General features: G+C 62.7%; 1 protein-coding gene across 3 annotated transcripts; it reads right to left on the bottom strand.

Moving 5' to 3' along the window:
- Positions 1-1,592: 1,592 nt before the first annotated feature.
- Positions 1,593-11,299, bottom strand: CTSD (cathepsin D). Of its 3 annotated transcripts, XM_032640606.1 has the most exons (9): positions 11,131-11,299; positions 8,884-9,043; positions 6,842-6,965; positions 6,256-6,374; positions 4,598-4,824; positions 2,816-2,938; positions 2,305-2,449; positions 2,113-2,211; positions 1,593-2,032 (listed from the first exon to the last, which is right to left on the bottom strand). In XM_032640606.1, the coding sequence occupies exons 1-9, from the start codon at positions 11,199-11,201 to the stop codon at positions 1,865-1,867; spliced, it is 1,236 nt and encodes a 411-aa protein (XP_032496497.1). In that variant the 5' UTR covers positions 11,202-11,299; the 3' UTR covers positions 1,593-1,864. The 3 variants fall into 3 exon arrangements, with proteins under 3 accessions (XP_032496497.1, XP_032496498.1, XP_032496499.1); XM_032640607.1 differs by lacking the exon at positions 6,256-6,374 and having other exon boundaries at positions 4,598-4,724; positions 11,131-11,292; XM_032640608.1 differs by lacking the exons at positions 6,256-6,374; positions 6,842-6,965 and having other exon boundaries at positions 11,131-11,290.
- Between the last annotated feature and the right edge of the window lie 15,012 nt (positions 11,300-26,311).

Here is a 26,311-nt window from a genome sequence, read left to right as displayed (position 1 = left end):
GAGTCGGTGAGCCCCTGCTGGCCTCGGGTGGTGGGAGGCCGAGGGGGACAGAGTGGAGAGCAGGCCCCGGATGGTCAACGGGCAGGGGGTGAGGGGAGGGGTGCGTCGTCCCTGGCAGCCCTGTCCTGCGGGCCTCCCAGGCACCAGCGTTGATTGGGCTCCCCAGAAACCCTGCAGCCCTGCAGAGCTCTGCCGGCTCCCAGCTCGAGTTTCAGGTGCAGAGAACACCGGGCACGTGTTCACGATTCTCGTAATTCTGGAAGGCGCTTGCTAGGGCTCAGCTCTGGGGTACAGCCCCTGGGCCCCCTGGGCCCCCTGGGGCCAGGTCAGTGACAGCCACAGCCCTGCTGGCTGAGAAGGCACCAGGATAGCGACGAATGTCACACCAGCCAGACCCCTACACCTGCAGGGGGTGGGTTCCAAGGAGTCATCCGGAGTTACCCATTCCTGAAGAATCTGCCCACCACCAAGTGCTCACAAACTCCTATTCATCCCTCAAACCCCCCCCCCGGCTGTGCAGCTGCTTCTGACCACCCCCGCCTACCCCCACCAAACAGGCCAGACCAGCCAGGAAGTCACTGTGGCCTGAGGGGATTCCTAACTTGGATCCTTGCAAACCCAGGACCCCAGGCTGGCCTGCTCCAGCATCGGCATGGCTCACGTAGAGGTACGGCTTCCAGGGGCTGGTGAGGAGGCCCAGATGAGGTAGGCTGCCCGGGTGCCACCAGCCGCATCAGGCCTCTTTCCTAGGCTGGAATCACGTGTGCAGGGGGATCAGGGAACACTGCGGGGCCCCACTGCTGGTGGCACATTCTCCAAGTAAACATGGAGGACACTCACCTGGACCTGAAAATCACGCCTCTGTGAAGGTACTCTCACAAGAAGCCCTGCGCTTGGCCGCACCCCGCTGACCACTGCTCCAGGCCCCATAAGAGCCAGTCCCCCACCAGCGGTGCCTCGGCCACGAGGCTGGGCAGGGGGCGAAAGTCTCGGGGTCTGGGTCTGTGAGCCAGGCCCAGGGCAACCCCAGAGGTGCACCCTAGCGTAGCTGGGTCAGCCCTCCCTCTGAAGTGACAGCAGGGCATCAGCCACACCAGCTCCTTCCCCACCACCCTCCCCACCAAGCACAAAACACGCCAACACACAGTAAGAGGCCTAGACAAATTTTATTTTCATGCCAACTTTGCTCCCGGCAACTCAAGAAGGGGGCAGCTGCAGGGAAGGCCGGCACCAGCCCCCTCCCCTCCTACCCCACCCCCAGGCCAGAGAACGCCCTCCACGATGGAGTCAAGACCCAGGATGACCCCACCGAGGTCTCACAGGACTAGCTTTTGTCCCCTGCCACCCCTGCCAGCTCCTTCCAGCTCATCCTCAGGCCTCAGCTGGCCCCTTCCTCGCGGGGTCTAGGGCAGACGGGTGGGGGCCGCAGTGCAGGGTGCCGGGCCCCAAGCTGCACGGAGGAGCGACTAAGTGCAGTCTGGTGCTGGACGGTGCTGGGTGGCCAGGCCCCCGAGGTGCAGGCTGGGGAGGGAACTACCCCGGGGCTGGGGGTCCTAGGATGCACAGCTGCCCCGCGGGCTAGGTCTTCCAAGTTAGAGAAAGGAGCCTGTGCACCACAGCCACCCACTGGCTCTGCCCCCGGCCCGCCCCTCCAGCAGACAGACAGACAGACAGACAGACAAGCAGGCAGCTTTTCCGAAACCAGGGAGGGGGAAACCACAGAACGGAACCCGGGCGGCCTCCAGAGAGCTGTGCTGTGAGTGCGAGTGTGAGTGTGTGGCGGGGTGGGGTGGCCGGGAGGGCAGGGGTGAGGCCTTCTCCTCCTCGACCCTCCTCCGGACTCTGCCCGCGGGCGGGGAGCCAGCTACGGCCTGGCAGCCTCAGCCAGGCCCACCCGGTTCTGGTCGCGGTCGAACACAGCGTAGTAGCGGCCAATGAACACGTCGCCCAGGATCCAGAGCGGCCCGCCGGGTGGGGGGATGTCCATGCCCATGAAGCCGCTGAGGCACATGGTCTTCCCAGCCTGCGACACCTGGGACGGCCGACGAAGGTCACCACCCAGGCCGCGCCCTTGGGTGTGCTCCGCCCCATGCCCCCCAGTCCCCAGCTCACCTTGAGCGTGTAGTCCTCTGGGGACAGCGTGTAGTCTTTAGCCCCCAGCTTCACGGTGACCTTGGGCAGGCTGGACACCTTCTCGCAGGGGATCATGTACTAAGGGGGGACGAGAAGACGCCGCATGTACGGGGGGAGGGGCACGGCGGCCTGGGGTGCCCGTCCTCCCCACCGGCCCCGCCGGCCGCTCACCTCGCCCTGGATCAGCGGCACGGCCCCGATGGCTTTCTGCAGCTCCCGCACCTCCGCCACGGGGCCCACGATGAGGGAGGTGCCCGTGTCCACGATGGCCTCACAGCCCCCCTTACACAAGGTCAGGCTGCTGCCCACGTCTACCCTGCAGCGGAGGTGGTGTGAGTCCCCTCCCAGGGCCACCTGGAGACCCCGCCCCCACTGCAGGACTCAGCCCAGCAGAGTTGGGTGGGAGGGGAGGGGAGGTGGCTGGAGAAGCCAAGAGCAGGGTTAACAGTCCCCTAGGCAGCCTGTGGACGAGGGGACACTGGCTGGAGCCCGGGTACGAGAGCTCGGCTGGGCACCGGAAGGTGGCCAGAGCACCTAGGGCTGGCGGGACACAGGGTCCAGGCCCACCCTGCCCGGCCCCCCTCCACCCCAACAAGGCCCTGCTGAGTGCGAGGCCGGGGGCAGGGTCCCCGCAAGCCATGCCCCCTGGGGAGCCAAGGGAGGGGCCCCACCTAATACTCACTGGTCCATGTGGACCTGCCAGTAGGCCATGCGTGTGACGTTGTGGTAGATCAGCGAGCCTTTGTAGTACTTGGGGTCAGTGCCACCCAGCATGAGCTCACCCCCGGGCTGTGCATTTGGGTCCCTGGGGGGGAAGGAGGGAGGGAGTCTGCTGCCCTGCCCACCCCTGCACCAGGCGTCCAGCCTGAGGACTGGGTGGACAGGCACAGGCTGGGACCAGGTCAGAAATCAGGGATGGGAGGATCGATCTCAGAAGGTGCCCCAGAGCAGGACTCTTCCTGGGTGGGCAGGGGTGGAAGTATCCGGAAGGGGGGAGGGGCTCTGATCCTACAACCAGTGTGGACCGCAGGCCAAGCCCCATCCTGAGCAGAAGAGATCCTGCTTGGGCCTCTGGGCTCCTGGTCTGCCAGCTGAGGACGGCCAGGGTCAGGCCAGCAGGCAGATGGGAACACGAATGCTAACAGCTCCAGGATCAGGGACCTTACCTGCCTGGAAGAAAAACCAAGGGTTTCCAGGAGGTGCCGGCAACCCTGAGAGAAGCTGAGCCAGCTGTTCCTGCCCCAGGCCCTTTGCACCTGCTGCTCCCGAGGATGTCCTCCATCCAGATCCTTCCATGACTCACTCCCCCTTCGGATCTCAGCTTTTGACTCTCCCCGCCTCTTATTTACACTTATATGTGCTCAGCATCGTCTGCCCGGCTGTCTCCAGCACTCAGAAACGCCTTGCTGAACTTGTCCTTCCGCCACCACTGTGGCCTCCACCTCCTGTCACCTCCAAAACCCATTGTGTGGAAAGCAGATCTCACCTCCAGTGCCCCTCCGCACCCTCAGCCCTGCCCTTGCAAGCCATCCGCCCCCACCCACTTCCTGCCTCAGCCCATCACCCGGGGAGTCATAGCGCCGGGCCACCCGTCCCCAATCCCAGGCCTGGCCGATCTCCCGGGTCCGCTGCACCTCGTCTGCCTCCCCTGGACCCGAGAACTCAGGGGGAACGGCCCCACCTGTTCACCTGCACCCCAGCATCTAGCAGGTGGCTTGGCCCCAAGTGGCTGCTGAGTATTTGCCACTGACCTAGCAAAGGATAGAAGGCAGTTTCCATACAGAGGCCAGGCCGAGGGGTCTGGGCTGGAATTCCGCCAGTAACGCCCGGGGTCAGACCCAGGGGGGCGGGGGGGGCGCACGTAGGGCTCGGTGACCACGAGCAGGGCTCAGGGCAGCGGCCACCCGGCCCACGCCCTGCCCACAGCCTCACCCTCAGCACAGCTGCATCCCCCTCCCGTCTGGGGCTCCCTCACAAGGCCCGCGGCACTGTCGTCCTGGGAAGAGGCCGGAACTGGAAGAGTGAGACCCCTTCCCAAGGACCCCCTCCCCAGCAGCACCCCTGGGGAGGCCTCCCACATGACATCGCCCCAAGCCCTCCCCGAGGTCACCCCCGCAGGAAAACCCTGGCCCTCTTGCCTCCAGAACTCCTGTCACAGATTGAGGCTCGTGGCCTGGTCCCCTGTGGGCCGAAAATGACCCGGGGGCTAAGACCACATCTGCCCATCACCAGGCCCGGGAATGGTGGGCAGACTGACGTGCGGGGGAACCCTGCCAAGACCCCGGCCCAGCTCTGGCTCTCCAAGATCCCAGACCCCGGTGAAACACAGCCTTCTGGAGGGGCTGCCTGTCCGTCTGCGAGAGGGCGCCAACCCACCCTGCAGTCGGAGGTCAGGAGCTGTGACCCAGCGCCTGGCAGGGGGCCACGGGGAGGGCCAGCGTGACAGGGACTCGCCCTGCCCCACCTGTTCAGGTAGAAGGAGAAGATGTTCTTGTCCACCAGCTTCTGCTGCATCAGGTTGTCGAAGACGGGCAGCACGCCGTTCACGGAGATGCGGGGGTAGGCCATGCCCAGGATGCCATCGAACTTGGCTGCGATGAAGGTGATGCCCGGCTGCTTGGTGGCCTCCCCGAAGGTCTGCCTCTCCACCTTGATGCTGCCCAGGCTCGACAACCCTGATTTACAGGGCACCTGAGGGCCACGGCGGGGGGGGAGGAGTCAGTGGACCACGTGGACCGCCAAGCCCAACACTGGACCCTGGGCGGCCCATCACCTCCCATCCCTGCGAGGGCAGCCGCGGCTACAAAACCCAGCTCAGTCGGTGCCTGTCAGGTAGCACACAGGAGACTCAAGAAGGGCAGAGGACCCAGAAGAAAGGGCTGGCAACCCCGGCCGGACACAGGTGGGGACGACAGGGGTGCGGGGCCCACACTCTGGCAGGAGTATTTCAAGGATAGACGCAAACGGAGGGAGTAGGGAGGGTGGGGTCGTGAGCTCAGGCTTTCCACCCACAGCTCTCCCTTCTGGCCTGTTCCTGCCCTTGGGGAACCCGTGACCCGACCCAGGACTCAAGGCCACACGTCCCCCCTGCCCCCCCACCCCACCCCCCCGCCCCCGCCACCAGGAGCTGCAGATAAAGACGACACAGGGCACAGGATGTGGGAAGAAACGGCTGTTTGGGCATGAACCCAAGAGGGGAACGTGCTGGGAGACATCCCATCTCAGGCCCAGAGAGAACCTGGCGGAGGGGCCCCTGCAGATAAACCTGGGCAGGCAGATAAGGAGGGGGAGGGGTGGCCCACAGGGAACCACAGTGCCCCTGACCCTCCCCCCACGCCTCTGCCATTCCCCCATCCAAGTACTGCCGTACGCGGCCTTCCCGGGGCTGGGGGCTGCGAGGGGACCATCTTCTGCTTTGCTCCTCTTCCTCTACAAGTCCCAACCCGGGCCCCTCCTGCGGCCTGGCCCCAGCAGCTCCACCCCAGAGCTCGTGAGAGGCGCAGGGGCACGGGCAGAGCCCACAAGGGCCCCTCAGCCCTCCACGGGGGAGGCGGGCACATCCTGCAGGCGCCCCCTGCCCCCCAGCAACCCCGGCTGCTGCCCACTCCCGCCCAGCATTCTCTGCAGGTGCCCCTCTGCCAGCAGCTCCGGCTGCAGGAACCCCGGCCATGCCTGACCCCATCACCCAACGGCATCTCAAAGCCAGCACGTCAGCACGGGACCCCATCTTCCCACTGGCTCTTCCACTCGGCTCTGTGGCCAGGGGCCTCACCACTCATCACCCACGGGGGTCCTGGTCCCAGATCCCTGCCCGGCGCTCTTACACCTGTGCCTCAGTGGCTCTCTGCCCACTTTCCCTTCCGATCTCCCAGCTGTCACCCAGCCCGCACGCGCGACCACGTCCACCCCGTCCCCGTCCCACTACCACTTCCTCGCCACCAACCACATTGAGCTGCCCCACCTCTGGGCCTTTGCTCAAGCTGAACCCCCAGGCCCCTCGCTCAGCTGACCACTGCTCGCCTCCCGAACTAAAGAGCCCCTCTGAGGAGCTGGCACAGACCCCTGCCCTGGGGTTCAGAGGGCGAACCCCCTCCATGGGGAGTGGCCCAGAGACGGACTCACCGACACGGTGTCCTGGCTCAGGTACCCGGACAGGCTGCCTGAGCCGTAGTGGATGTCGAAGCATGTGCCGTTCTTCACGTACGTGCTGGACTTGCCACTGTTGTACTTGTGGTGGGTCCCTGCACCGGCCGGGAGCCCGTCAGGCTGCCCACCAGGCCACGACCAGACCCGTTGGGCACCCCCACTGCCTGCTGCAGCCCGTCCACCAACCACCCTCCCAACTCGCTCCATCCTTGGCTCCCACGGTCCCAGCCCAGATGCGAGCAAGGGTGGAGACCCCAGCGAGGGAAGCCTGTCTGGTGTGGCCGAGAGATGGGAGCTGTGAGCTGCCCACAAGAGGTGCCAGGACAGGACCACCAGAGGTCTGCGCCTGCCCACCGCTACGCCCCAGGACTGGAGGAGGTGGGCTGAGGCTGGACAGCCGAGCCCTAGCGCCCGCGGGGACAGCTCATGCGGGAGAGGGATGGAGAGCTGCATGCCCCTCCCCAGGGCCCCTACCCTCCCGCGTCCATGGCAGGCAGGGGCTGGGCCCGGCCCTTGGTCTCCCTCTGGCCACCAGGGAGAGGCATGGGACAGGCTGACTTACAGCAGGCGATGTCCAGCAGTTTGCAGTGGATAGACGGGACCCACAGATTGGAAGAGCCGGTGTCGAAGACCACCGTGAAGCACTGCGGGGGCGTCCCGATGCCTATCTCCCCATAGTACTGGGCCTGGGTGGGAGGTAGGGTCTGTCAGGGCTAGGGCAAGGGGCACCCTCACCTCCCCACGGGGCCCAGAGAAGGCCCGGGCCAGGGGAGGGGCCCAGGGTCAGATGTGCTGCTTCGGCTGCCCACCCCCACCTGCCCTTCCCGAGCCCTCGGTCCTGGTACCCATGGGCACTTCAGGTTCCAGGGCCCCTGGGGACCACCCCGCCCCTGCCTGACCATGTGAGCTGGGGGACGACCACCCCATGTGAAAGACCCAAAACCAGCAGTGGAGTCAGTGTCGCGAGAGGGTTGAAATGCCTGCCTGAAGACCCTCTGTGATTCACGGGTCCAGGACCCCAGGAGGGAAGGTCTCCTCCCAGCGTGAGGGTCAAGTCAGGGCCTGACTCTGGGGCCTCAGGTTCCACGGGGCCAAGCCTGGAGGGCCCCCAGGCAGAGGGATCTAGGTGGCCGAGGGTGCAGGCTGAATCCCTCACTGCCAGCCACGCTGCCTTCACTGCTCTGGGCCTCAGTGTTCCCACCTGCATACAGGGTAGCAGAGGCTGCCCCGGGGGAGGCCCAGGTGCTGACCAAGGGCTCAGGTGAGCATGAAGGGGTCACGTGACCCTTGGGCCTCCCAGGGAAACCCCGTCTTTGGCGCTCTCGCAGGTCAGAGAACGTGGGCGTTTTTGTCTGGAGTCATCTGGGCCTTGCCTCCTGGGCACTCCCTTCCCCAGTTGCTGCAGGATTCTGGCTCCGACCCCTCCAATGCTGACTCATGACCCGACAGAAGTGGCCAGACTTGGGGGAGGGGGGGGACGGGGGTCAGAGAATGACTCAGCAAATCTCCGTTGTGTGTATGTGTGTGTGAATGTATGTGTATATATGCGTGCATGTGTGCGTGCGTGTGTGTGCGTGCGTGTGTGTGCGCGCTGGGGGGACAGGAACCAGGAATTGGTCCGTCAGGCCCCAGGCAGACGGCCCCTCTGACCAGCCTGATCACATGACTGTGAGGCCACAGCTTCCTGGCACGGCTGGGGCTCCAACCAGGCAGGACAGAGGGCAAGGCCACCCGTCCCAACCCTAAGTGGACCAGAGGATGGATGGCAGCAAGGAGCTGGCTCCCCAAGACCCCGGGGGCGGGGGGTGCAAAGAGGATGTCACCTGGGCAGCCCCAGAGGTACCAGGCTAGGGCCCAGGACCTGGCCTCAGCTTGCTGTTTGGCTTCCAGAATGTTCCACCTCTGAGCCTGTTTCCCCCTCAACGGGCAGTGGGCATAAGGGCTGGCCGCTGACCGAAGAGGAAGGTAGGGCCCAGGGACTGGGCCACAGGTTGCCCCCACCCCAGGCCTTCCAGCAGAATAGGCAAGAGCACAGAAGCTCCAGGGCAGTCAGTGCCACCTGGGCACACAGGCGATCCAAGCTCAGGGACCCCCCAGGTCCCCACCCACAGACTCTCGGGCAGGCCTGGGCCCGATCCTGGGCTCCTCCGTGCCGTGCCCAGCGCCCTCATCCGTAAAGGCTGACGCAGCTCCCCCCAGGATGACCGCCAGGATGAAGACGCCGGCCCAGCTCTGAGCTGACGGGGGTCGGCACGTGGGGGAGACGTCAGGGAGGTGCCAGGGCCGCGCAAGTCAACCCTCTCAGTCCCCCGGGACGAGGACCAGGTCGGGCAGGGGAGCCGGGGAGGACGCGGGAGGTCAGAGCCCTCAGTCTGGAGGGGGTTGTGGGCAGCACCCATGGCGAAGGGCATGGCTCAGAAGCCCCTCCCCCATACCATGCAGCCGAAGCCCCCAAAACCACTGGGGCTGAGAACACGAGTATTTCACCCAAATCCACGCTGGCTCACAGAACTTGTCTTAAGAGCCAGCCCCTGTCTACAACCGTGTCCGTAGTCAACCCGCTCCCCCAGCCCCTGGCCGCACCACCCCCCCACCAAAACTCACGTCCATGTAGTTCTTGAGAATCTCAGGAATGGGCCCCTTGGTCACAGTGGTCACCCCCTGGGAGTATTTTGAAATGGGGCCCTTGGCGATCAGGTCTTCCATGGGGCCCCCCATTTCCGACATGGTCCGGCGGATGGATGTGAACTTGTGCAGTGGAATCCTGTCAAGACAGGGGTCCGGGCTCGTCAGGGCCGGCTGGCTGCCACCCCACCTGGAGGCTCCCACACCCACATCCAAGCTGGAGGCCCAACCGCCCCCCCAGACACCTGCACCCCACTGTCCCTACTCTGGGCCCTCTCTGGTCTCTTCTGACCAGTGCGGGCTATGAGGGTGTCGGTGGTCACCTGTCACGTCTGCCCAAAGCCCTCTGTGGAGTCCCATTTGCCTGGCCCTCTGGCCCAACCTGCCACTCTCCACGCAGACCCCACGTTGAGATGGTCCCAGTTTACCCATCTGAGTTATGGGGTGGCCACCTCCTGCCTGTGAGATGGGACTTCCAGGCCACCCCCTCCGAGAAGCCCTTCTTGCCCACCCCCAGTCCCCCTCACATGACCTCGTTTCCTTGCAGTCCTCACCCCAGGCCGCACTGAGCCCAGCGGCTCTCTCCCCACACAGGCAGAAAGGGGGCAAGGTTGGCGCCTGGACCCTGGAGGCGGGGGCTTCCAGGCCTGCCTTCCTCCACGCAAGCCCCAGTGCACCCTTCCCAGCACACACGCCAGCCTGGGTGGCCCACCCAGCAGGAGGGAGCAGGGGGTTCTGTCAGCAGGGAGTAGAGTGAGGGGCCCTTCTCCATCCCCAGCTCCCCAGGGGTCTGAACCCACCCCAGGAGGTGGGAGAGGAGAGCCACCAGACCAAACAGAGCTACTGGATGAAATGTCTTCCCAGCCCTGGGGATCTTCGAGTTCAAGGTCACAGCTGGTTCTTCCTAGCAGGCCAAGGGTGTGCTCCAGGAAGATGGAACTTCCACCTCTTGCCTAAGAGCGGATAGGCTGGAAAAGCCTGAGGTTCCTGCCTGGGGGCAGGGAGGGAGGGACACGCCCTCCAGCAACTAAGGAAACAGGTGCCATTGGTCCCATAGGGCTGGGAGATGTGAAGGACTGGGGTTCAGCTGCCCTGCCAAGAGGCCGCAGGCTTCCTTCTCCACTGCCGTCCACCCCCGGGGGAGGGCCTAGGGGTGAGGCCAGAGCAGGCTCAGGCCTGCAGGAGCTCTGCCACAGCTGCTCCAGCTGGGACTACTCGCCCCCAGGCCACAGCGCACACAGGCGCCCACTCAAGAGCCCACAGAAGCCAGCCCTTCAGCAAGGCTCGGTCCGCTCTGGCCCCAGCCAGCTCCTGCAGCCCTGAGACCTCACCCACCTGCCCACAGGCAAAGGCCCACAACAGAGGTGGAAGCATGCCTGCCCCTGCTGAACACAAAGGCCCCGCGGGGGGTGGGGGGGGCAAGGGTAGGGGCAGGAAGGGGTGGGCACACCGCACCCCTCCCCTGCTGGGCAAGCAGGCTGCCTTGCAAGGCCGGGAGGGTGGGGGGACCCTCCGCCTAGCTGACACAGCCCTGGACCAGGACTGATAGTCCGTGGAATCACTGGGCCCAGTGGAGCCCCCAAGCCTGAGGAGGGAATGGTCCTTACCGGGGGCAGCTGGTGTTGCTGCGACAAAGCCCCAGCCCCAGGGTGGGGGGAGCCGCCCACAGCCTGGTGCCAGCTGGGCCGTTCTCCCGACCCACTCCTTAGGCCGACTCCCTCTGGACTCCGGGACGTGTGGGTCTCCTGGTGTCCAGAGGGTCTCCCAGCCGACCCAGGACCTATGGTAAGATCTCATGGGACACACCAGGTGGGACCACAACCAGTTCACATCTAGTTAAGTTCACATTTTCCCAGGCAGGAAAATGACTTGCCCAGGCTCAGCGGGCTCCTGGGCCTACCCCTCGGTTTCCCGACTTCCACCCGAGAGCGGGCCCTGAGTACAGGCTCCCACCCTACCTGTCCTGGGGACGCTGGGTCGGCTCCCAGTCACAGCCGCCCTCCCTCCTGCTTCCTCCGGTCCCCCCAAGGCCGACCCCATGGTGGTAGAGAGGAAGGGTCGCGGGGCTGACGGGGGCTCTGGGCGAGCCCCGCACCTGCAGAGGTCCCCCCGCCCGGCCCGAGGGTGGACCCTGCAGTAGTCCGCGGGGGCGGCAGAGCCGCATCCCGCGCGGGGCGCTCAGCCGGTGCCCGGGAATCACCGGGGCGCGCGAGCTGCGGGGCTCACCTGACGAGCGCGGCGGCGGGCGCGGCCAGCAGGCCGAGGGCGAGCAGCAGCAGCAGGCAGGGGGTCTGCATGGCGGCGGCGACCCGGTCGGAGCGGACGGCCCGAGAGGTCGCGCGCTTATAGCCGGGATGACGGCGCAGTCGGGCCGGGTCAGCTGACCGGCTTGTTTGCACCCCGGCTGATCACGTGAGCCGCCGGCGGCGGCGCGGGGGCGGGGCCGGGGCGGGGCCGGGGCGGGGCGACCCCGGGCCCGGAGCAGGCTCTCCGGCTCGGGCCCGCGCACGGCGGGCGGGGGTGCCCTCGCCGCCCGTTCCACTCGGGCCCCAACCTGACCCCCCCCCCGAGCATTACCGAGACCCGGCCGGGGCAGAAGGGGACGGGGCCTGGGACCACCCGCCTGGACACCTTAACCGGGCGAGGTCCCCGGAGCCGCGGCTCCTTCCCCGCCCCAGGCGCGCGGTTGTGCAGGGCTCCCTGCTCCATCCTCCCCCTCCCCCTGCTCCCTCCAGGGGCGCCCCTGTCCCTCCCACTCTTCCTTCACCCTGGGAATCTCCCAGGTACCCCCTCTGGAAGCTCCAGCCACCCTCATCCTCCCTCTCCAGGTGTCCACAGCCTTCCCACCCCCCAGTACCCCTCCCCAGAGCAGTACCTGGCCTGGCCCTGCCCGGGTCACCCTGGGCCCTCCTTCCTGTGTAACCCGGCACCGCACCGTCCCCACCAGGCCCAAAATCTCAAAGGATGCTGTGGCGGGGTGGCGGGGGGGGGGGGGGGGGGGGAAGGGGGCGGGAAGGGAAGGAGGTCTCGGCCGCAGGCACTCCCGATCAGTTTTTACGAGCCTCAGGGTTAGGAGAGTCCCTTGCTCTGGCCAGTGCTCAGCCCTGACTGAAGCCACAGTGACCCGGTCAGCATCCATTCCTTCCTGCCCAGCCTGCTACCCAAGGAGAGGGCCAGATCCATCCCTCCACCCTCAGTCCCAGCCAGAGGAGGGGTGGGGGTTATAGAGGAAAGAATTTGGACAGGTCATTTCAGAGAACGTCATGTCAAGAAGGAAATTAAGCAGGAGAATGTGCTAGGGAGTGACCGCTGTGGGGGGCGGGCCTCCCTGAGGAGGTGACATTTGTGCAGGGTGTGAACAGTGAGGAACCTTCACAAGGGGACTCGCCCAGGGCACTTTTTCGTGAGTGGTCCTCCCAGCTCCCCCACTTAAAGGGGGGCAAACAGGTTCTGTGGCTCACAGAATTCCCGTCTTTTCTGTAACCACTAAATAAATCAGAACCCTGACCTCGGCCACCATCACCGCCTCCACGCTGGTCAGCCTGATGGCTACAGGTAGGTGAGTGACACCTGCCTCGCCCTACCTCCGTACCCAGCCGTCACATAAATACTAGGTTCCCTGCTGTGGTTCTAGATATGAGGACTAAAGCCGGGAGCAAAGCAGGCACACATCCTTGCCCTCGGAGCCTGGCCCCGCGCCCTCGGGTCCAAGGCTGTCCTCCGTGCAGGCCCAGAAGTGGGGCCCTTGCACCAGGCGTTATCCCCTCCCTCGCGGCAGGCCAGTGTCTTGGAGAGGTCAGCCAGGTCCTGGGTGGGCTGGAGTCTGGTATACAGTGGAGGGGGTCCCAGCTGGTGTCCCCTGGGTCACCGTGCTGGTCCTGATGTCCAGTGGGGACATGATAGCGTGTACCTGTGGTGCTCAGAGACAGACATCTGAGAAAACACACGTTCAGAGTGTCCTACCTGCTTCTTCTTCAGGGGCATTTCTGAGGCCCCTGGGGGGTCTGGGCAGGAGGCAGCGTGGATGATCGGAGGGGCCAGAAGCTTGACACGGCAGCCAGTTGTGTCTGGCCCGAGCTGGTGGGAGCCAAGCTGACATCCTTGGTTTTCCCTGAAGGCGGCAGGGGGCTGCTGAGAAGGGACCCTCTGCTGGCCCAAAGGGTGGAGAGGCCCTCACCCCCTGCAGAGGCCGCCTGTCCATTTATTACAGAGCAGAGATGCTCTCTGTGCTGGTCCCCAGCCCAACCCTTGATGCTCCAGGAGGGAGAGCCCAGGCCCAGATGTGTGTGTGGGGGGGGGGGGGTGTCCTGCCCAGGTGAGTCGAGAAGAGTAGCCCCTTCTGGGGGCTCCTCCCTTTGACCTCCACCTCCCTTTGACCTCCGCTCGGCATCTCGTGGGTCAGGCCCTCTGGGACCCTGTGCATCCGTTTTCCCCTCCCAACACGTGCTTGTGGGGCACCAACCGCATGCCAGGGGAGCTCTGGGCGCTGTGGAAATCATGGGAACAAAACAGGATCCCTGCCTTTGTGGAGTTTATACTCCAGGCAGGGGAGACAGAAGATAAAAAGGCTGCTTACACAGGTCACTGTAAGGAGATGATGAAGGGAAGGTCGGGGCAGGGGAGGGACAGCAAGTGACAGGAAGCGGGTGTCGCAATCGGAGAAGCCTCGTGCAAGCACGTTAAGTCAGCTGAGAACAGGCAGAGTGGGCGGAAGAGATGAGATCAGGGGTCAGAGCGGAGCTTCCCTGCCAGGTCCCTCGGATGTCCAGTCACCGAGAGGACCCTGGGTGGGATGAGCTGGAGGGTTCTGAGCACCACACTCTGGCCGCCCTGCAGAGCAAGGCGAGGGAGGAAGGGCGACAGTAGATGAGCTGGGAGGCTGGGGCCACCATCCACGTGGGGGCTGAGGTGGCCTGTACTGGGGCGGTGGCCAAGGAGGCCGTGAGAAGCAGCTGGATTCGGGATGCACTTTTGAGGCAGAGCCTGTGGGCTATCCTGATGGCTCGGGAAAATGGTGTGCAGTGGAGGGATTAACACTGACGCAGGTGTGTGCAGAGTGGCCGGAAGGATGGCATGTTAGCGGCCAAGATGGGGACGGATGCGGGAGGAGGGACGGGGGGGGAGACGGGGAGCTCCGTTTCAGATGTTTGTGACATTGGCATGATGCCCGGGGGACATGCAGTGGCACTGCTGAGTGGCTGCAGCTACTGGGCTTGGGAGTTGAGGAGAGAGATCCAAGCTGAGACAGAAACTTGAGCGTCATCAATACTCAGCACTTTCTAAACGGTGAGATCAGACGCTAGGAGAGTTGCCTGAGGGCTCCCAGCTTTATGTGGTTAGAGAATTGAGGGGGAACCAGCAAAGGAGACTCAGGAGCAGCTGGGGACAGGAGGAGTGCCTGGATGCCAAGTAAAAAGTACAAGGAGGGTTGTGGCCCACCTGTGGGCCGGGGGCAGGATGGGACTCTGCACCGGCCACGGGACTTAGTGACTTGGCCTGGAGGAGAGCAGTTTCACTGAAGTGGCCGCAGTGATGTTTGAGAGAGAGCAGCTCTTGTGAAGACCCGGTGATTGAGACAGTGTGGTATTGATGCAAAGATAGGCAAATAGATGGGGGAGCTGAACGAAGGAGAGCCCTGCATGAAGCGCAGGGGGGAAGGCTCTCTTCTCAATGGACGTGCAGCGGGATGGGAGGGCCTCGATCCCTCCCTCACACCACACACAGCTGTCAAAATTCCAGGTGGGTTAGGAAGATGGTAAATTCCCTAGGTCAGTTAGATCCATGGTAAATGCATCAGGGGGAAAACGACAAAGGAGGCCGCCTTCATGATCTTGAAACCAACAAAGATTTGTTTTTTAAATAGGAAATGCACAAAACCCACCAAATCTGTGAAAAAGACAGACAGGATTAGGAGAATGAGAAAAGAGAGAAGGCATCCAAAATACGTGGAAACTCTTGAAACCCAACAGTCAGCAAGTGCTCAGGATCAGACGCCCCAGCAAAGGAGACGTCCAGAGGACGGAGAAGCCCGTGGAGAGACGTTCACGTCAGCAGGGAAATGCACGTTAAAATGGCAACCGGAGGGACTTCCCTGGTGGTCCAGTGGTTAAGAATCCGCCCTCAGATGCAGGGGTCAGGTTCAATCTCTGGTCCGGGAACTAAGATCTCACACGCCGCGACTAAGCCCACGTGCGCTAGAGCCCACACGCCACAACTAGAGAGAAACCCACGCGCTGCCACTAAGACCCGAGGCAGCCAAATAAATAAATTAATTTATAAAAACCAAACAGAAAGCCATCAACCAGATACCTCTACACACCATCAGAGCGGCCAAGACCTGGACGCTGACAGCGCCAGGTACCGGTGAGGGTGTGAAACAGCAGGAACTCGCATCCATCACTGGTGGGAACGCAAATGGTGCAGTCATTTTAAAGGAAGACGGTTGGGTGGTTTCTTAAAAAACTAAACCTGCTCTTCCTATATGATCCAGCAGCTGCGCTCCTTGGTATTTACACAGAGGAGCGAAACACTTCTGTCCACACAAAAACCCGCACACAGATGTTTATAGCAGCTTTTTGCATAATTGCCAAATCTGGAAACAACCAAAATGCCCTTCAGTAGGTGGATGGATTGATACACTGTGGTCCATCCAGACAATGGAATATTGTTCAGCGCTAAAGAGAAATGAGCTATCAAGCCATGAAAAGACGCAGAGGAAACATAGAGGCATATCTGTAAGTGAAAGGAGGTAATCTGAAAAGACCACACACTCTGTGATTCCAACTGTGTGACATTCTGGAAAAGGCAAAACCATGGAGACAGTAAAAGAATCAGTAGTAAAAGAACCGGGGGTTGGAGGAGGGGAGGAGGGTCAATGGGCAGACTCAGTACAGCCGTTATCACAGCGGTTAAGAGACTCTACGTATGATGCTACAAGTGTAGATACAGGACGTTATGGGTTTCTCAAAACCCATAGAATGTACAACACAAGGAGTGAAACTTAATGTCACTCCTTGTGACATTAATGTTAATGTCACTCCTTGTGACTCCTTGTGACATTAATGTTAATAACGATGTATCAATAATAATGTATCAATATCAATAATGTCTAATAATAATGTATCAATATTGGCTCATTGATTTTAGCAAATGTATCACTAATGCAAGATGTTAATAATAGTGGACACGTGTGTGTGTGTGTGTGTGTGTGCGTGTGGGGGGGGAGGTGAGTTTATGGGAACTCTGTACTCTGCCAATTTTTCTGTGTATGTAAAACTGTTCTAAAAAATAAAGTATTAATAGAAAAAAGGGCATCAATCTCTCTCAGGGGAAAAGTGATAAATTGGTCTATATCAAGATTGATAACTTCTGTTTCTCACAAAACACCGTGTTAAGAGAGTGAAGAGGCAAGCCACAGAGAGGGAAAAACTGTTTTCATTACACAAATCTGACGAGCAACTAGCATCTGAAATATAAAAGGAGCGGCAAACCCATAAAAAGGCAAAACCTAACAGAGCAAAGCAAACCAGGAGAATGATTTACTAGACGCTTCGCACACAGGCAAAGGGAACCAGGTGCCCAAGAGATGGGAAAAGCGCTTATCTTCCTTTGTCATCAGGAAGGTGCCAGTCAGATCCCAGGTAGGGACCTTACACACCCCCCAGAGTGGCTCCAGTGGAAACACCGGATTAGCTAAGCGTGGCTGAGACGTGGGGCAGACGGACGTGCCAGGGAACGGGGACCGGCCCTTGGAGGGCCATGTAGTCCCGTCCACTGGAGCTGGTCCCCAGCTGTCCTGGTCAGCGGTGCACATCCTGGCTATCGAGGCAGGTGGAGAACGTGACACCATAGCCCCACGAGGAAAGCCCCGCGGCCCCGAGACTGGAGGGGGTGGGTGCTCCATGGCACAGCTACACGCCCGGAGGCCACAGCCTGCAGGGCGAACGGTAACCACAGGCCATGCGGTGGACCCTGCAGATGCGGGGTGGGGCTGCGGCAGGGCCCCTGGTCCTGCTGTCCTCACCTCCCTCCCATCAGTTTGCAAGGTGAAGGGTGGGGGCTGCAGACGGGCAGTGGGCTCTCTCTGCCCTGGTCTCCCTGCCCCAGGCTCGGGTCTGGCCCGAGGCTTGGAGCCCCCAGCCCTGTGTGAAGCTCTGAGCCTGCTGCTCCCTGGCGCCTGGAGGGAAGGAGGGATGAGGCCCCTGTGAGCCCAGCAGCTGAGAGGGACGGAGAAGGGCAGAGTCGGCAAGGTGCTCCCGGATGCGGCCAGAAGTGGTTCGTCACCAGGTCCTCCCTTAGGTGGGTGGAGGTGCGGCTGGGCTGCTGGGTCACGCCTCCCCCTGTCCTCACTGCCCTGCCCACCTCTAGGGCCTGAGTCACGCTGCCCTCAGGCCCCCAGAGCTGGGCCACCCTGGCCCCAGGAGGAAGGGGAGGGTGCAGCCCCTGGGGCCCCAGCCATAGGCTCCGGCTAGTAGTGGTGCCGGAGGGAGGGAATTAGCTTCAGATCAGCTGATCTTGGCCAGGGACCCACTGGTGGGGGAAGGGTGGGAGCTGTGAGTGGTTGGCAAAGTTAGGGCAGAGGAGGGGGTACCCGGGCACAGGTGGAGGATGGGTGGGTACATGCTTGGGCACAGGTAGAGGATCAAGGGGGGTCCATGCCCAGGAACAGGTGGAGGATGGGGGGGTCTATGCCCAGGAACAGGTGGAGGATGGGGGGGTCCATGCCCAGGAACAGGTGGAGGATGGGGGGGTCCATGCCCAGAAACAGGTGGAGGATGGGGGGGTCCATGCCCAGGAACAGGTGGAGGATGGGGGGGTCCATGCCCAGGAACAGGTGGAGGATGGGGGGGTCCATGCCCAGAAACAGGTGGAGGATGGGGGGGTCCATGCCCAGGAACAGGTGGAGGATGGGGGGGTCCATGCCCAGGAACAGGTGGAGGATGGGGGGGTCCATGCCCAGGAACAGGTGGAGGATGGGGGGGTCCATGCCCAGGAACAGGTGGAGGATGGGGGGGTCCATGCCCAGGAACAGGTGGAGGATGGGGGGGTCCATGCCCAGGAACAGGTGGAGGATGGGGGGGTCCATGCCCAGGAACAGGTGGAGGATGGGGGGGTCCATGCCCAGGAACAGGTGGAGGATGGGGGGGTCCATGCCCAGGAACAGGTGGAGGATGGGGGGGTCCATGCCCAGGAACAGGTGGAGGATGGGGGGGTACATGCTTGGGCACAGGTGCTCACATTTACCCCTGGTCCAGGGCCTAGGAATCCTGGGTGCCCTGCAGGGCAGGGACCTGGCACGGCTGAAGTGCCCTCGTCCACCCTGACGCCCGGACAGGGTCATTCAGTGCCTCCTTCACTGGCCTCTGCCCCCTGCACCTTAGTCCAGTTCTCAGCACGATGGGGTGAAACAGCTTCCAGGGCCCACAGTGGCTAAACGTTACCCTGTGAGTCCCCTCCCAGTGGGCTCCTGCTACGGCCCGCACCCCAGCCATGAGCATCCCCCAGTTCTGAGCCCAGCACGGGGCCTGGTTCTAGACCAGCAAGGAGCTGTGGGTGAGGCCTGCCTGCATGGGCAGGCGTCTTTGGGGTGTCCAGATGGGCCCGTGCTACCAAGGATCGTGTGTGCATGAACGCTAGTTGGTTGACTGTGCTGAGCTTTGCGAAGTCCCAGATTCTGAGATGGAGACAATGCCCAGTGGTCTCTCAGGCCCTCAGTCCAGGCACTGGTGAAAAGGAGATCAGGGTCCCAGTGGCTCACAAGCCCTCTGGAGAAGGCATCCCAGCCCCAAGGGTTGAGCCCTGAGCCATGGCCTTCCTCCATCATGGTTTCTCTGGGGAGGTGGGATGGGGGGGCTGGTAGCCACACGGGGCCCTTGGGACCCCAGGAGCCAACATGTCAGGGACCTGCCTGGGCAGAGTGCAGAGCCTGCTGTGGCTGGTGTCTGGAGTGACGGCACACTGACTCACCTCCCCCCTGTCCCCCCCAGCCCCGTTTGGTCAGGGACCCCTCCCCTCGTTCTCTAACAGAACCCACCTCACTCCCAGGTGCCAGCCTCTGAGCTGCATGCTGGGGACAAAGAAGACAGAAGCAGACCTGCCTTCCTGGGGCAGCTAGACCCAAACCAAGTCCTCAAGCAGTGCATGGCCTGGCCACAGGCTATGGCTGGTACTGAGGGGATGGCTGCGGTAAGGTGGCAACCACCATATGCCCTCCTGAACGGTGAATGGGAGCTGGACCGGGACAATGTGGGCCGTGGGTTGCGGGGGAAGAGGGCCTTTGGAGCTTGGGGAGCAGCGTGTGCAAAGAGCCTGGGTGGGGGGCTTCCCTGGTGGCGCAGTGGTTAGGAATCCACCTGCCAGTGCACGGGACATGGGCTCGAGCCCCGGTCCAGGAGGATCCCACATGCCGTGGAGCAACTAAGCCCACGAGCCACAACTACTGAGCCTGTAAGCCACAACTACTGAGCCCACAAGCCACAGCTACTGAGCCCGTGAGCCACAACTACTGAGCCCATGCACCACAACTACTGAGCCTGCGCTCTACAGCCCGCGAGCCACAGCTACTGAGCCCGTGAGCCACAACTACTGAGCCTGCGCTCTACAGCCCGCGAGCCACAGCTACTGAGCCCGTGAGCCACAACTACTGAGGCCGTGAGCCACAACTACTGAGCCTGCGCTCTACAGCCCATGAGCTACAACTACTGAGCCCGTGCGCCACAACTACTGAGCCTGGGCTCTACAGCCTGCGAGCCACAACTACTGAGCCTGCAAACCACAACTACTGAGCCCGTGAGCCACAGCTACTGAAGCCCGCACGCCTAGAGCCCGTGCTCCACAACAAGAGAAGCCTCCACAGTGAGAAGCCCACGCACCGCAACTAAGAGTAGCCCCCGCTCGCCACAACTAGAGAAAAGCCCGCACGCAGCAGCAAAGACCCAACATAGTGGGGGTGGGGGGGGAAAGCCTGGGTGGGATGGAGAGCAGTGAGCTCTAGGGATGCAGAGAAGCCCCCGACGGGAGGCGGGGAGAGTGGGGGTGTGGGCAGAGGGATGATGGGCTGTCTGGTCAGGCGGTGTTCCCAGTGGGAGCTCGGCCAGACTGTGGGAGGCCCCGGAGCAAGAGCCTTGCCTTCATTCACGGGGCGACGAGCACCCACGGAACAGTGGGAATCTGCCGTGCGGACCCCATGAGGCCGGCTCCCGAGACAGGCCTGAAGCCGTGAGAGCAGTGAGGACGTGCAAAGAGCAGAGGGCCCGGGAGTGACCTGGCCACCAGCTCCTGCATGTGACGGTGGCCTGGGGGTTCTCCAGGCGGAGGGGATGGATCTGACTAGGATGGTGGCCTTAGGAAGGGGACAAAGGGACTGACAACAGATACCGGGAGTGGTGGACGCAGGAGGGTGAGGAAGAGGGGGCAGGCTGCACTGACTGTTGCCCTGTCTGCTCCTGAAAATAAGGGCACCCCTGGTTCTGGCGAGAGGCACTGGGGAAGTGTTCCCTGTCAGTGTCCGGCGGCTGCTGTGACAGCCGCACACCCAGCACAGAGTCATTCCCCACCGCTCACAAGACCTGAAGTCTGAACTCAGCCACGATGGGCGCAAGTCAGAGTGCTGCAGGGCTGGTTCCTTCTGGAGAATCCAGGGGAGCATCTGTTCCCGCCACTTCCAGCTTCTGGAGACGCCGCATCCTGGACTCGCGGTCCTTCCTCCATCCTCAGAGCCACTGGTGCAGCCTCTCCCTTCTCTCTCTTATAAAGACCCCCGTGATGACATTGGGCCCACCTGGGGACCCCAGGACCATGTCGCATCTCAAGATCTTCCACTCGCTCACAACCTGTGGAGTCCCCTTTGCCGTAGAAGTCACGCATTCACGGGTTTGGGGGACTGGGAGGGGCCGTTATTCTACCCCCCACACTGTCATTTGTTGAAAAGGGGAACATCGGGCTTCCCTGGTGGTCCAGTGGTTAAGACTCCGTACTCCCAATGCAGGAGGTGAGGGTTTGATCCCTGGTCTGGGAACCAAGATTCCACATGCCACGTGGTGGCCAAAAAAAAAAAAAAAAGAAAGAAAGGAAGAGAGGAAGGAAGGAAGGAAGAAAGAAAGAAAACGGGAACGTTAAAGTGGTGGCGAGGAGTTCAGTTTGGGGCCCAGAGGGTGTGCGGTACCGGTGGGCTGGTCCTGCCAGGACAGGCATCCCCGAGGCTCGTGGACATGTGGGGCAAGTCCAGAGCAAGGCCGGGAGAGGCGCGGAGCTGCGGCGGTCAGCCGGCAGGGGGGCTGGTGGAGCAGGACAGTGAGAGTAAGCGGGCAGGTGAGGGGGTGCGGGACGGATGCCCCGGAGAGGGTAAGTGGGATGGGCGGGTGGCTGGACCTGGGAGGCTTGCAGGGCTGTGGGGCGGGTTGGTGCAGCTGGGATGGTGGTCGCACTGCTCTGCCCAGGTCTGCTGGGCCGGGCTGGGCCGGCCGGCTTGCTTGTTTTTCGGTGCCGGCTTTGTGAGTGTCGGGAAGAATTGTCTGCGGCTTCCCCGGAGCACTCTCGGGTCCTCCACGTGGCCTGCAGAACAAAGGTGTGGCTTGTGCCTTGGCAGCTGGAGGCCGATGGAGCAGGGGCGCACCACCCAAAGCTCTGCATTCACATCCACCCCCAGATGTGGCCAGGGACCCGCCGCCAGGCAGCTGACCTCCATCTACAGCCACGTGCTGGGCCAGCTGCTCCCAGGGAAGGCGCGCCTCCCAACAAGAAGGGGGCCCAGGCCGTCTTGCCTCGATGCGCCCCAATCCACCCCAAGATGTCCTTAGAGCAGAGCAAGGGGCATGCCCACATGGCTGTCCTCCTGAGGGCAGGGCCATGGTGACCCCGTCATGACCTCCCAGGTGTGGGTGCACAGGTGGGTGGGAGCCCATTGCAGTGGAGCCCAGGCATCGGCTCACCGTCCAGTCCCAGGGCTGGTCCTTCTTCCGGAACAGAGCTTATCGCTCTTCCCGCAGCTCCCACCCACCCTCCGCCCACAGCCGGCAGTGCAGGGCCGGTTCCCAGGGGTGGGCAGGTGGCTGGCGGTCAATGCCCGCCTGCTCTCGGGACACCAGCTTCTCTGCAGCACCCAGCCCCTCCCAGGCAGCCTGACAGACGGGTCTGGGGCTGCAACACCCACTGTCTTTGGAGCAGTGACTCAGCAGAGCAGGGAAGGTGGGGTGGGGGGAGGCCTGTGTCCCGTGAACAATGCCCTGATTCTTCTGAGACCCGGCTTGGATTCTGTGGTAGCCAGTGCACGGACTGAGGGGCGGGAGGGATGGGCCTCGGCCCACCTGGAGGCAAATACTGAGGCCTCGACTTTCAATCCTGGAGGGACCGGGAGCCTCGGACTCAGACGCCCCCCGCCCCCCGACTCTGTGAGTGACCCAGGGCTGTCCCCTGCACTTCCCTCATTCACTACCAGCAGGGAGCATGGCCCTGGGGCAGACTTCTCCCCAGTGGCGAGCCCGCAGCCCTCTGGGGTGGGTTCTTCAGCTGCCCCATGCCTCAGTCTCTTGTCTGTAAGGTGGGGTCGTGGAATCTCTCCCGCAGGGAGAGCGCACAGGGGCGGGTGTGTGGGGCAGGGCAGCCAGTGCTCAGGTGCACCCCGCCCCCTCTCCGTCCCGCTGGGCTGCTCAGCTGCCACTGCAGAAGCCCCAGGGGCTTTGCCTTCTCTGCTCACAGACTCCCAGGCTGAAGGAAGGACCGCAGAGGTGGGAGGGGCGTGGGGCCTGGGCTGGAGTGCTCAGGGTCTCCGAGGCAGGGCTCCAGTGTTGTGGGGACTTCGCGGGGCCGAGAAGCAGAGGGAACTGGGTGCAGCCCGGTGGGGTCAGGGGGGAGAGGAGGGAAGAGGCCGGCATGGGGCTGGGAGGCAGTGGATGGGCTGGCCGAGGGGAAGAGAGAAGGGGTCAAGGACACCTCCAAGAAAACGCGGCCACAAGAGGAGCACGTCCGAGGGGCAGGCTGAGACGCTGCTAGGGCCCCAGCAGGGGCTGAAGGGCAGCAGGATACAGGGTCTGGAAGCCAAGAGCAGGAGGTGGCCACCATGGAGCCGGCCGTTGGCCTGAGCGATGCTCTGATGCCTCCAGAGGGTGAGGCTGGGACCCTCCGCCAGAGGCAGCCCTCGTGGCCCTGGGGACTTGCCGGGGCAGCTCGAGTGGTCCGGTGGGGAGAGGAGATGCTGAGGTTGTGGTCCATCCCGGGGAGAGTGGCTACAAGGGAGGGGAGGGGGCAATGGCCAGGAAGTGTCCTCTGGGAGAGCCCTTCAGGGACGACGGCCTCTCTGCCGGCTTGGCCACAGGCAGCTGGAGGCCACTCCTCCCCCAGAGCCTGCACCGAGTGCCCTCGGGGCCCCAGGCCTGCTAACCCTGGGCACATGACAGTGGCGGGGGAGGCTTTTTGCACGAGGATCGGCCCCGCCGGCAGCTTCCTTCCCTTTCTGGCTGGGGTTCCTGCTGTCTGTGTCGGGAGCCGCGGGAAGCTGCCTTGGCCTCAGGTTCCGTCCACTCCATCCCCAGGGGAGGAAGCCCCGCTTCTCAGCGCAGCTGCCCACGCAGCACACAGGCCTGGTCTCTCGGGTGGACAGAGGCTCTCGGAGGCCCTTCCAAAGCGGCCACTGCCCGTGGGTCCTGCAGCTCCTGCCAGGACCCCCTGCCCTGCATGTGGTGCCCCTCCTCCCCCCGGCTTAGACCACATCAGGGGCAGCACCTCGGCCTGGGTCATCCCCCTCCCGGGGTGCAGACAACACGTGGGCACCCAGACACGGGAGCTGTTATTACCCTGGGGGCGGGGGGTGGGGGGCAGCAGGCCGGTGGTTTCCAGGGGGTGGGACTCCTGCCAGGGACTCATGCTGACAACACGGGAGGCCTGGGGGCACGAGGGAGGGCGGTCAGGAGACCAAGCTGAGAATGGGGTCCCAGCACACGGCAGGGAGGTGCGGGGGTGCCAGAAGCACCTGCCTGCAGACTGGTGACCAGCACCAGCAGCCCGCACATCCCTGCACCTGGCTTCACCCACAAGCCCTTCCTCACCCTGTCAGGGTGACAGTCTGGGTCGCCCCCCAGAAACTGTAGACCCTTCTTCCCGTGTCCACGGGAAAAGAGCCCCCTCCTCTGTGGCCTGGACAGGGTCCCTGGCAGGCAGAGGGCTTGGGTGCCCACTCCGAGCTCCCCGATGGCAGGGTACTCTTCCAGCCCACCCTCCACCCCCTCCACCCCTGCTCTCAACCGGCCAATGGCTCCCATCTGGGCCCAAGCACACCATGGAGCCCTCAGCTACACACTACTAAGGCTCCCCCCTGCCCCCCAGGAGAAGAAGCATTACCCCAAGCCCCGGACAGACCTGCTAGGTGGTGAGCAGAGCCCAGGCTTCGAGCTCCAGCGAGACTGCCGCTGTGCCCCGTCCCAGCTCTGGGGGTTCTGCCCCACCTCTCTCCCACCTTCCTCCACCCCCTCCCGCCACTGAATCCTTTTATCCTCGTGCCAGGTTGAATAGTATCCCCCAGGGAGATCCACGTCTGTGAGGGTTAATTTCATGTGTCAACCTGACTGGGCCATGGGGGTCCCAGATGTTCGGTCAAACACAAGTCTGGGTGTGTCTGGGAGGGTGTTTCTGGATGAGATGAACGTCCGAATCGGTGGACTCGGTAAAGCAGATGCTGGGACTTAGCCTCCATAATCACGTGATCAACACCTCATAAGACAGGAAGGTGGGGTAAGGTAAATAGACATGCTGTTGGTCCTGTTCCTCTGGAGAGCTCTGATTAATACAGCATCCGAGCCCCCAGAACGTGTGGATATGTGACTTCACGTGGCAAAGGGACTTTGCAGATATAATTAAGGGAAGTATCTCAAGCTGGGGCGATTCCCCTGGATTATTGGGGTGGCCCCCAAATGTGGTCACGAGGGTCCTGAGAAGAGGGAGGCAGGAGGGTCAGAGTCCGAGAGCGTCTGGAAGACTCGACGCTGCCACCTCTGAAGAGAGGCATCATCTCACCTCGCTCCGAGAGGCGGAGCCGCGATTCCATTTCACAGGTGTTGGAAATTTCACCCTGCAGGCCTGCAAGCCCTGTACTTGCACGGCCTCGAGGCCCAAGAAAGAGCCCGGAGTCAGCGACAGAGACAGCGACGGTTTAATGGACGGGGGATCTTCCACATCCGAAGTGGGGTCCTGGAGCGACACCCCACCGTGCGTGGTAGACGGCGGGCAGGACGTGGTGGGGAGGTTACTGGCTATGGGGGAGATTGACGTCAGTTTGCCTCATGGATTACAGGGAAACCAACAGAGGGGCATGCCCCTCACTGCCCCTCTGATAAACTGTCATAGTGGAGATAGCTCTGATCTGAAGATTGTAACAGTCGTCACTAGCTGCGGCCCGGGGGGCAAGTATGTAGGCATAGATTAGGCTCTGTGACTAAGAGGGAAGGTGAGTCAGGTGAGTGGGGTGTAGGTGAGGCGGGGACTGGTCCAGCAGGAATGTACAGAGAGCCAGAGAGCAGCCACCTTGGGTGACCTGACCGCACTCCAGGAGACAAGACAGCGGCTTGGACAGGTCGAGGGAGCAGCTGTTAAGAAGTGGAGTCAGGCTTTTAATGCCAGGGTCTGGCTCCCAAGACTGAGCTCCCACCCACCACCCGAGGGGTACAGGCAGGACGGCCCCAGCAGTCTGCCTGGCCTCCCCGCCCTCCCCTACCGCTGCAGGCCAGGGACAAAGGGTGGGGCACCATCCCCCTCCTGCCACCGTCCCCGCATCAGAAGCAGCCTCCCAGGGTCAGCGGGCCCTTCCCACGCCTTACTCGGACAGACCCACGTTTTTGTTTTATCAGCTTTATACCCCTTGGTGATGGAGGCCAAGAACACTCAGAGGTTTGTTCAGAAAAGCAGAGTATGGGTCAGCCGAGGTCACTGTGACAAAGGCCCACAGCCCGGGCAGCTTAAACAGCAGACGTTTATGTCCCCAGTCGTGGAGGCTGGAATCCGAGACGCAGGTGTGGGCAGGGCTGGGTCCTCCTGAGGCCTCTCTCCTCGGCGTGTAGACGGCCGTCCCCTCCCTGTGTCCTCACGGGGTCGTCCCTCCGTGTGTGTCTGTGTCCTGACCTCCTCTTCTTATAAGGACCCCAGTCCTGTGGGGTTAGGACCCACCCCAGTGACCTCATTTTACCGTCATCACCTCGTTAAAGGCCCAGCTCCAATACAGCCACATTCAGAGGTGCTGGGGGTCAGGACTTCAAAGTGTGAATTTTGGGGACACAGTTCAGCCGGTCGTAGGCAGCATCCCTCTGCTCTCCCTCCGTTTTCCCATCCCTCGACACCCCATTCTGTCTTTCAGCAGATTCTTTCTACGCTCACCTCCACATTTCTAAATAAATGCCTTATTTCTAAATAGCAGCTCTTCCTA

The sequence above is a fragment of the Phocoena sinus genome, chromosome 8 (genome assembly GCF_008692025.1).
Source record: "Phocoena sinus isolate mPhoSin1 chromosome 8, mPhoSin1.pri, whole genome shotgun sequence".
Taxonomy (NCBI): Eukaryota; Metazoa; Chordata; class Mammalia; order Artiodactyla; family Phocoenidae; genus Phocoena; species Phocoena sinus.
Note: the sequence above shows the minus strand (reverse complement) of the source record. Positions and strands in the feature narration are given on the sequence as shown.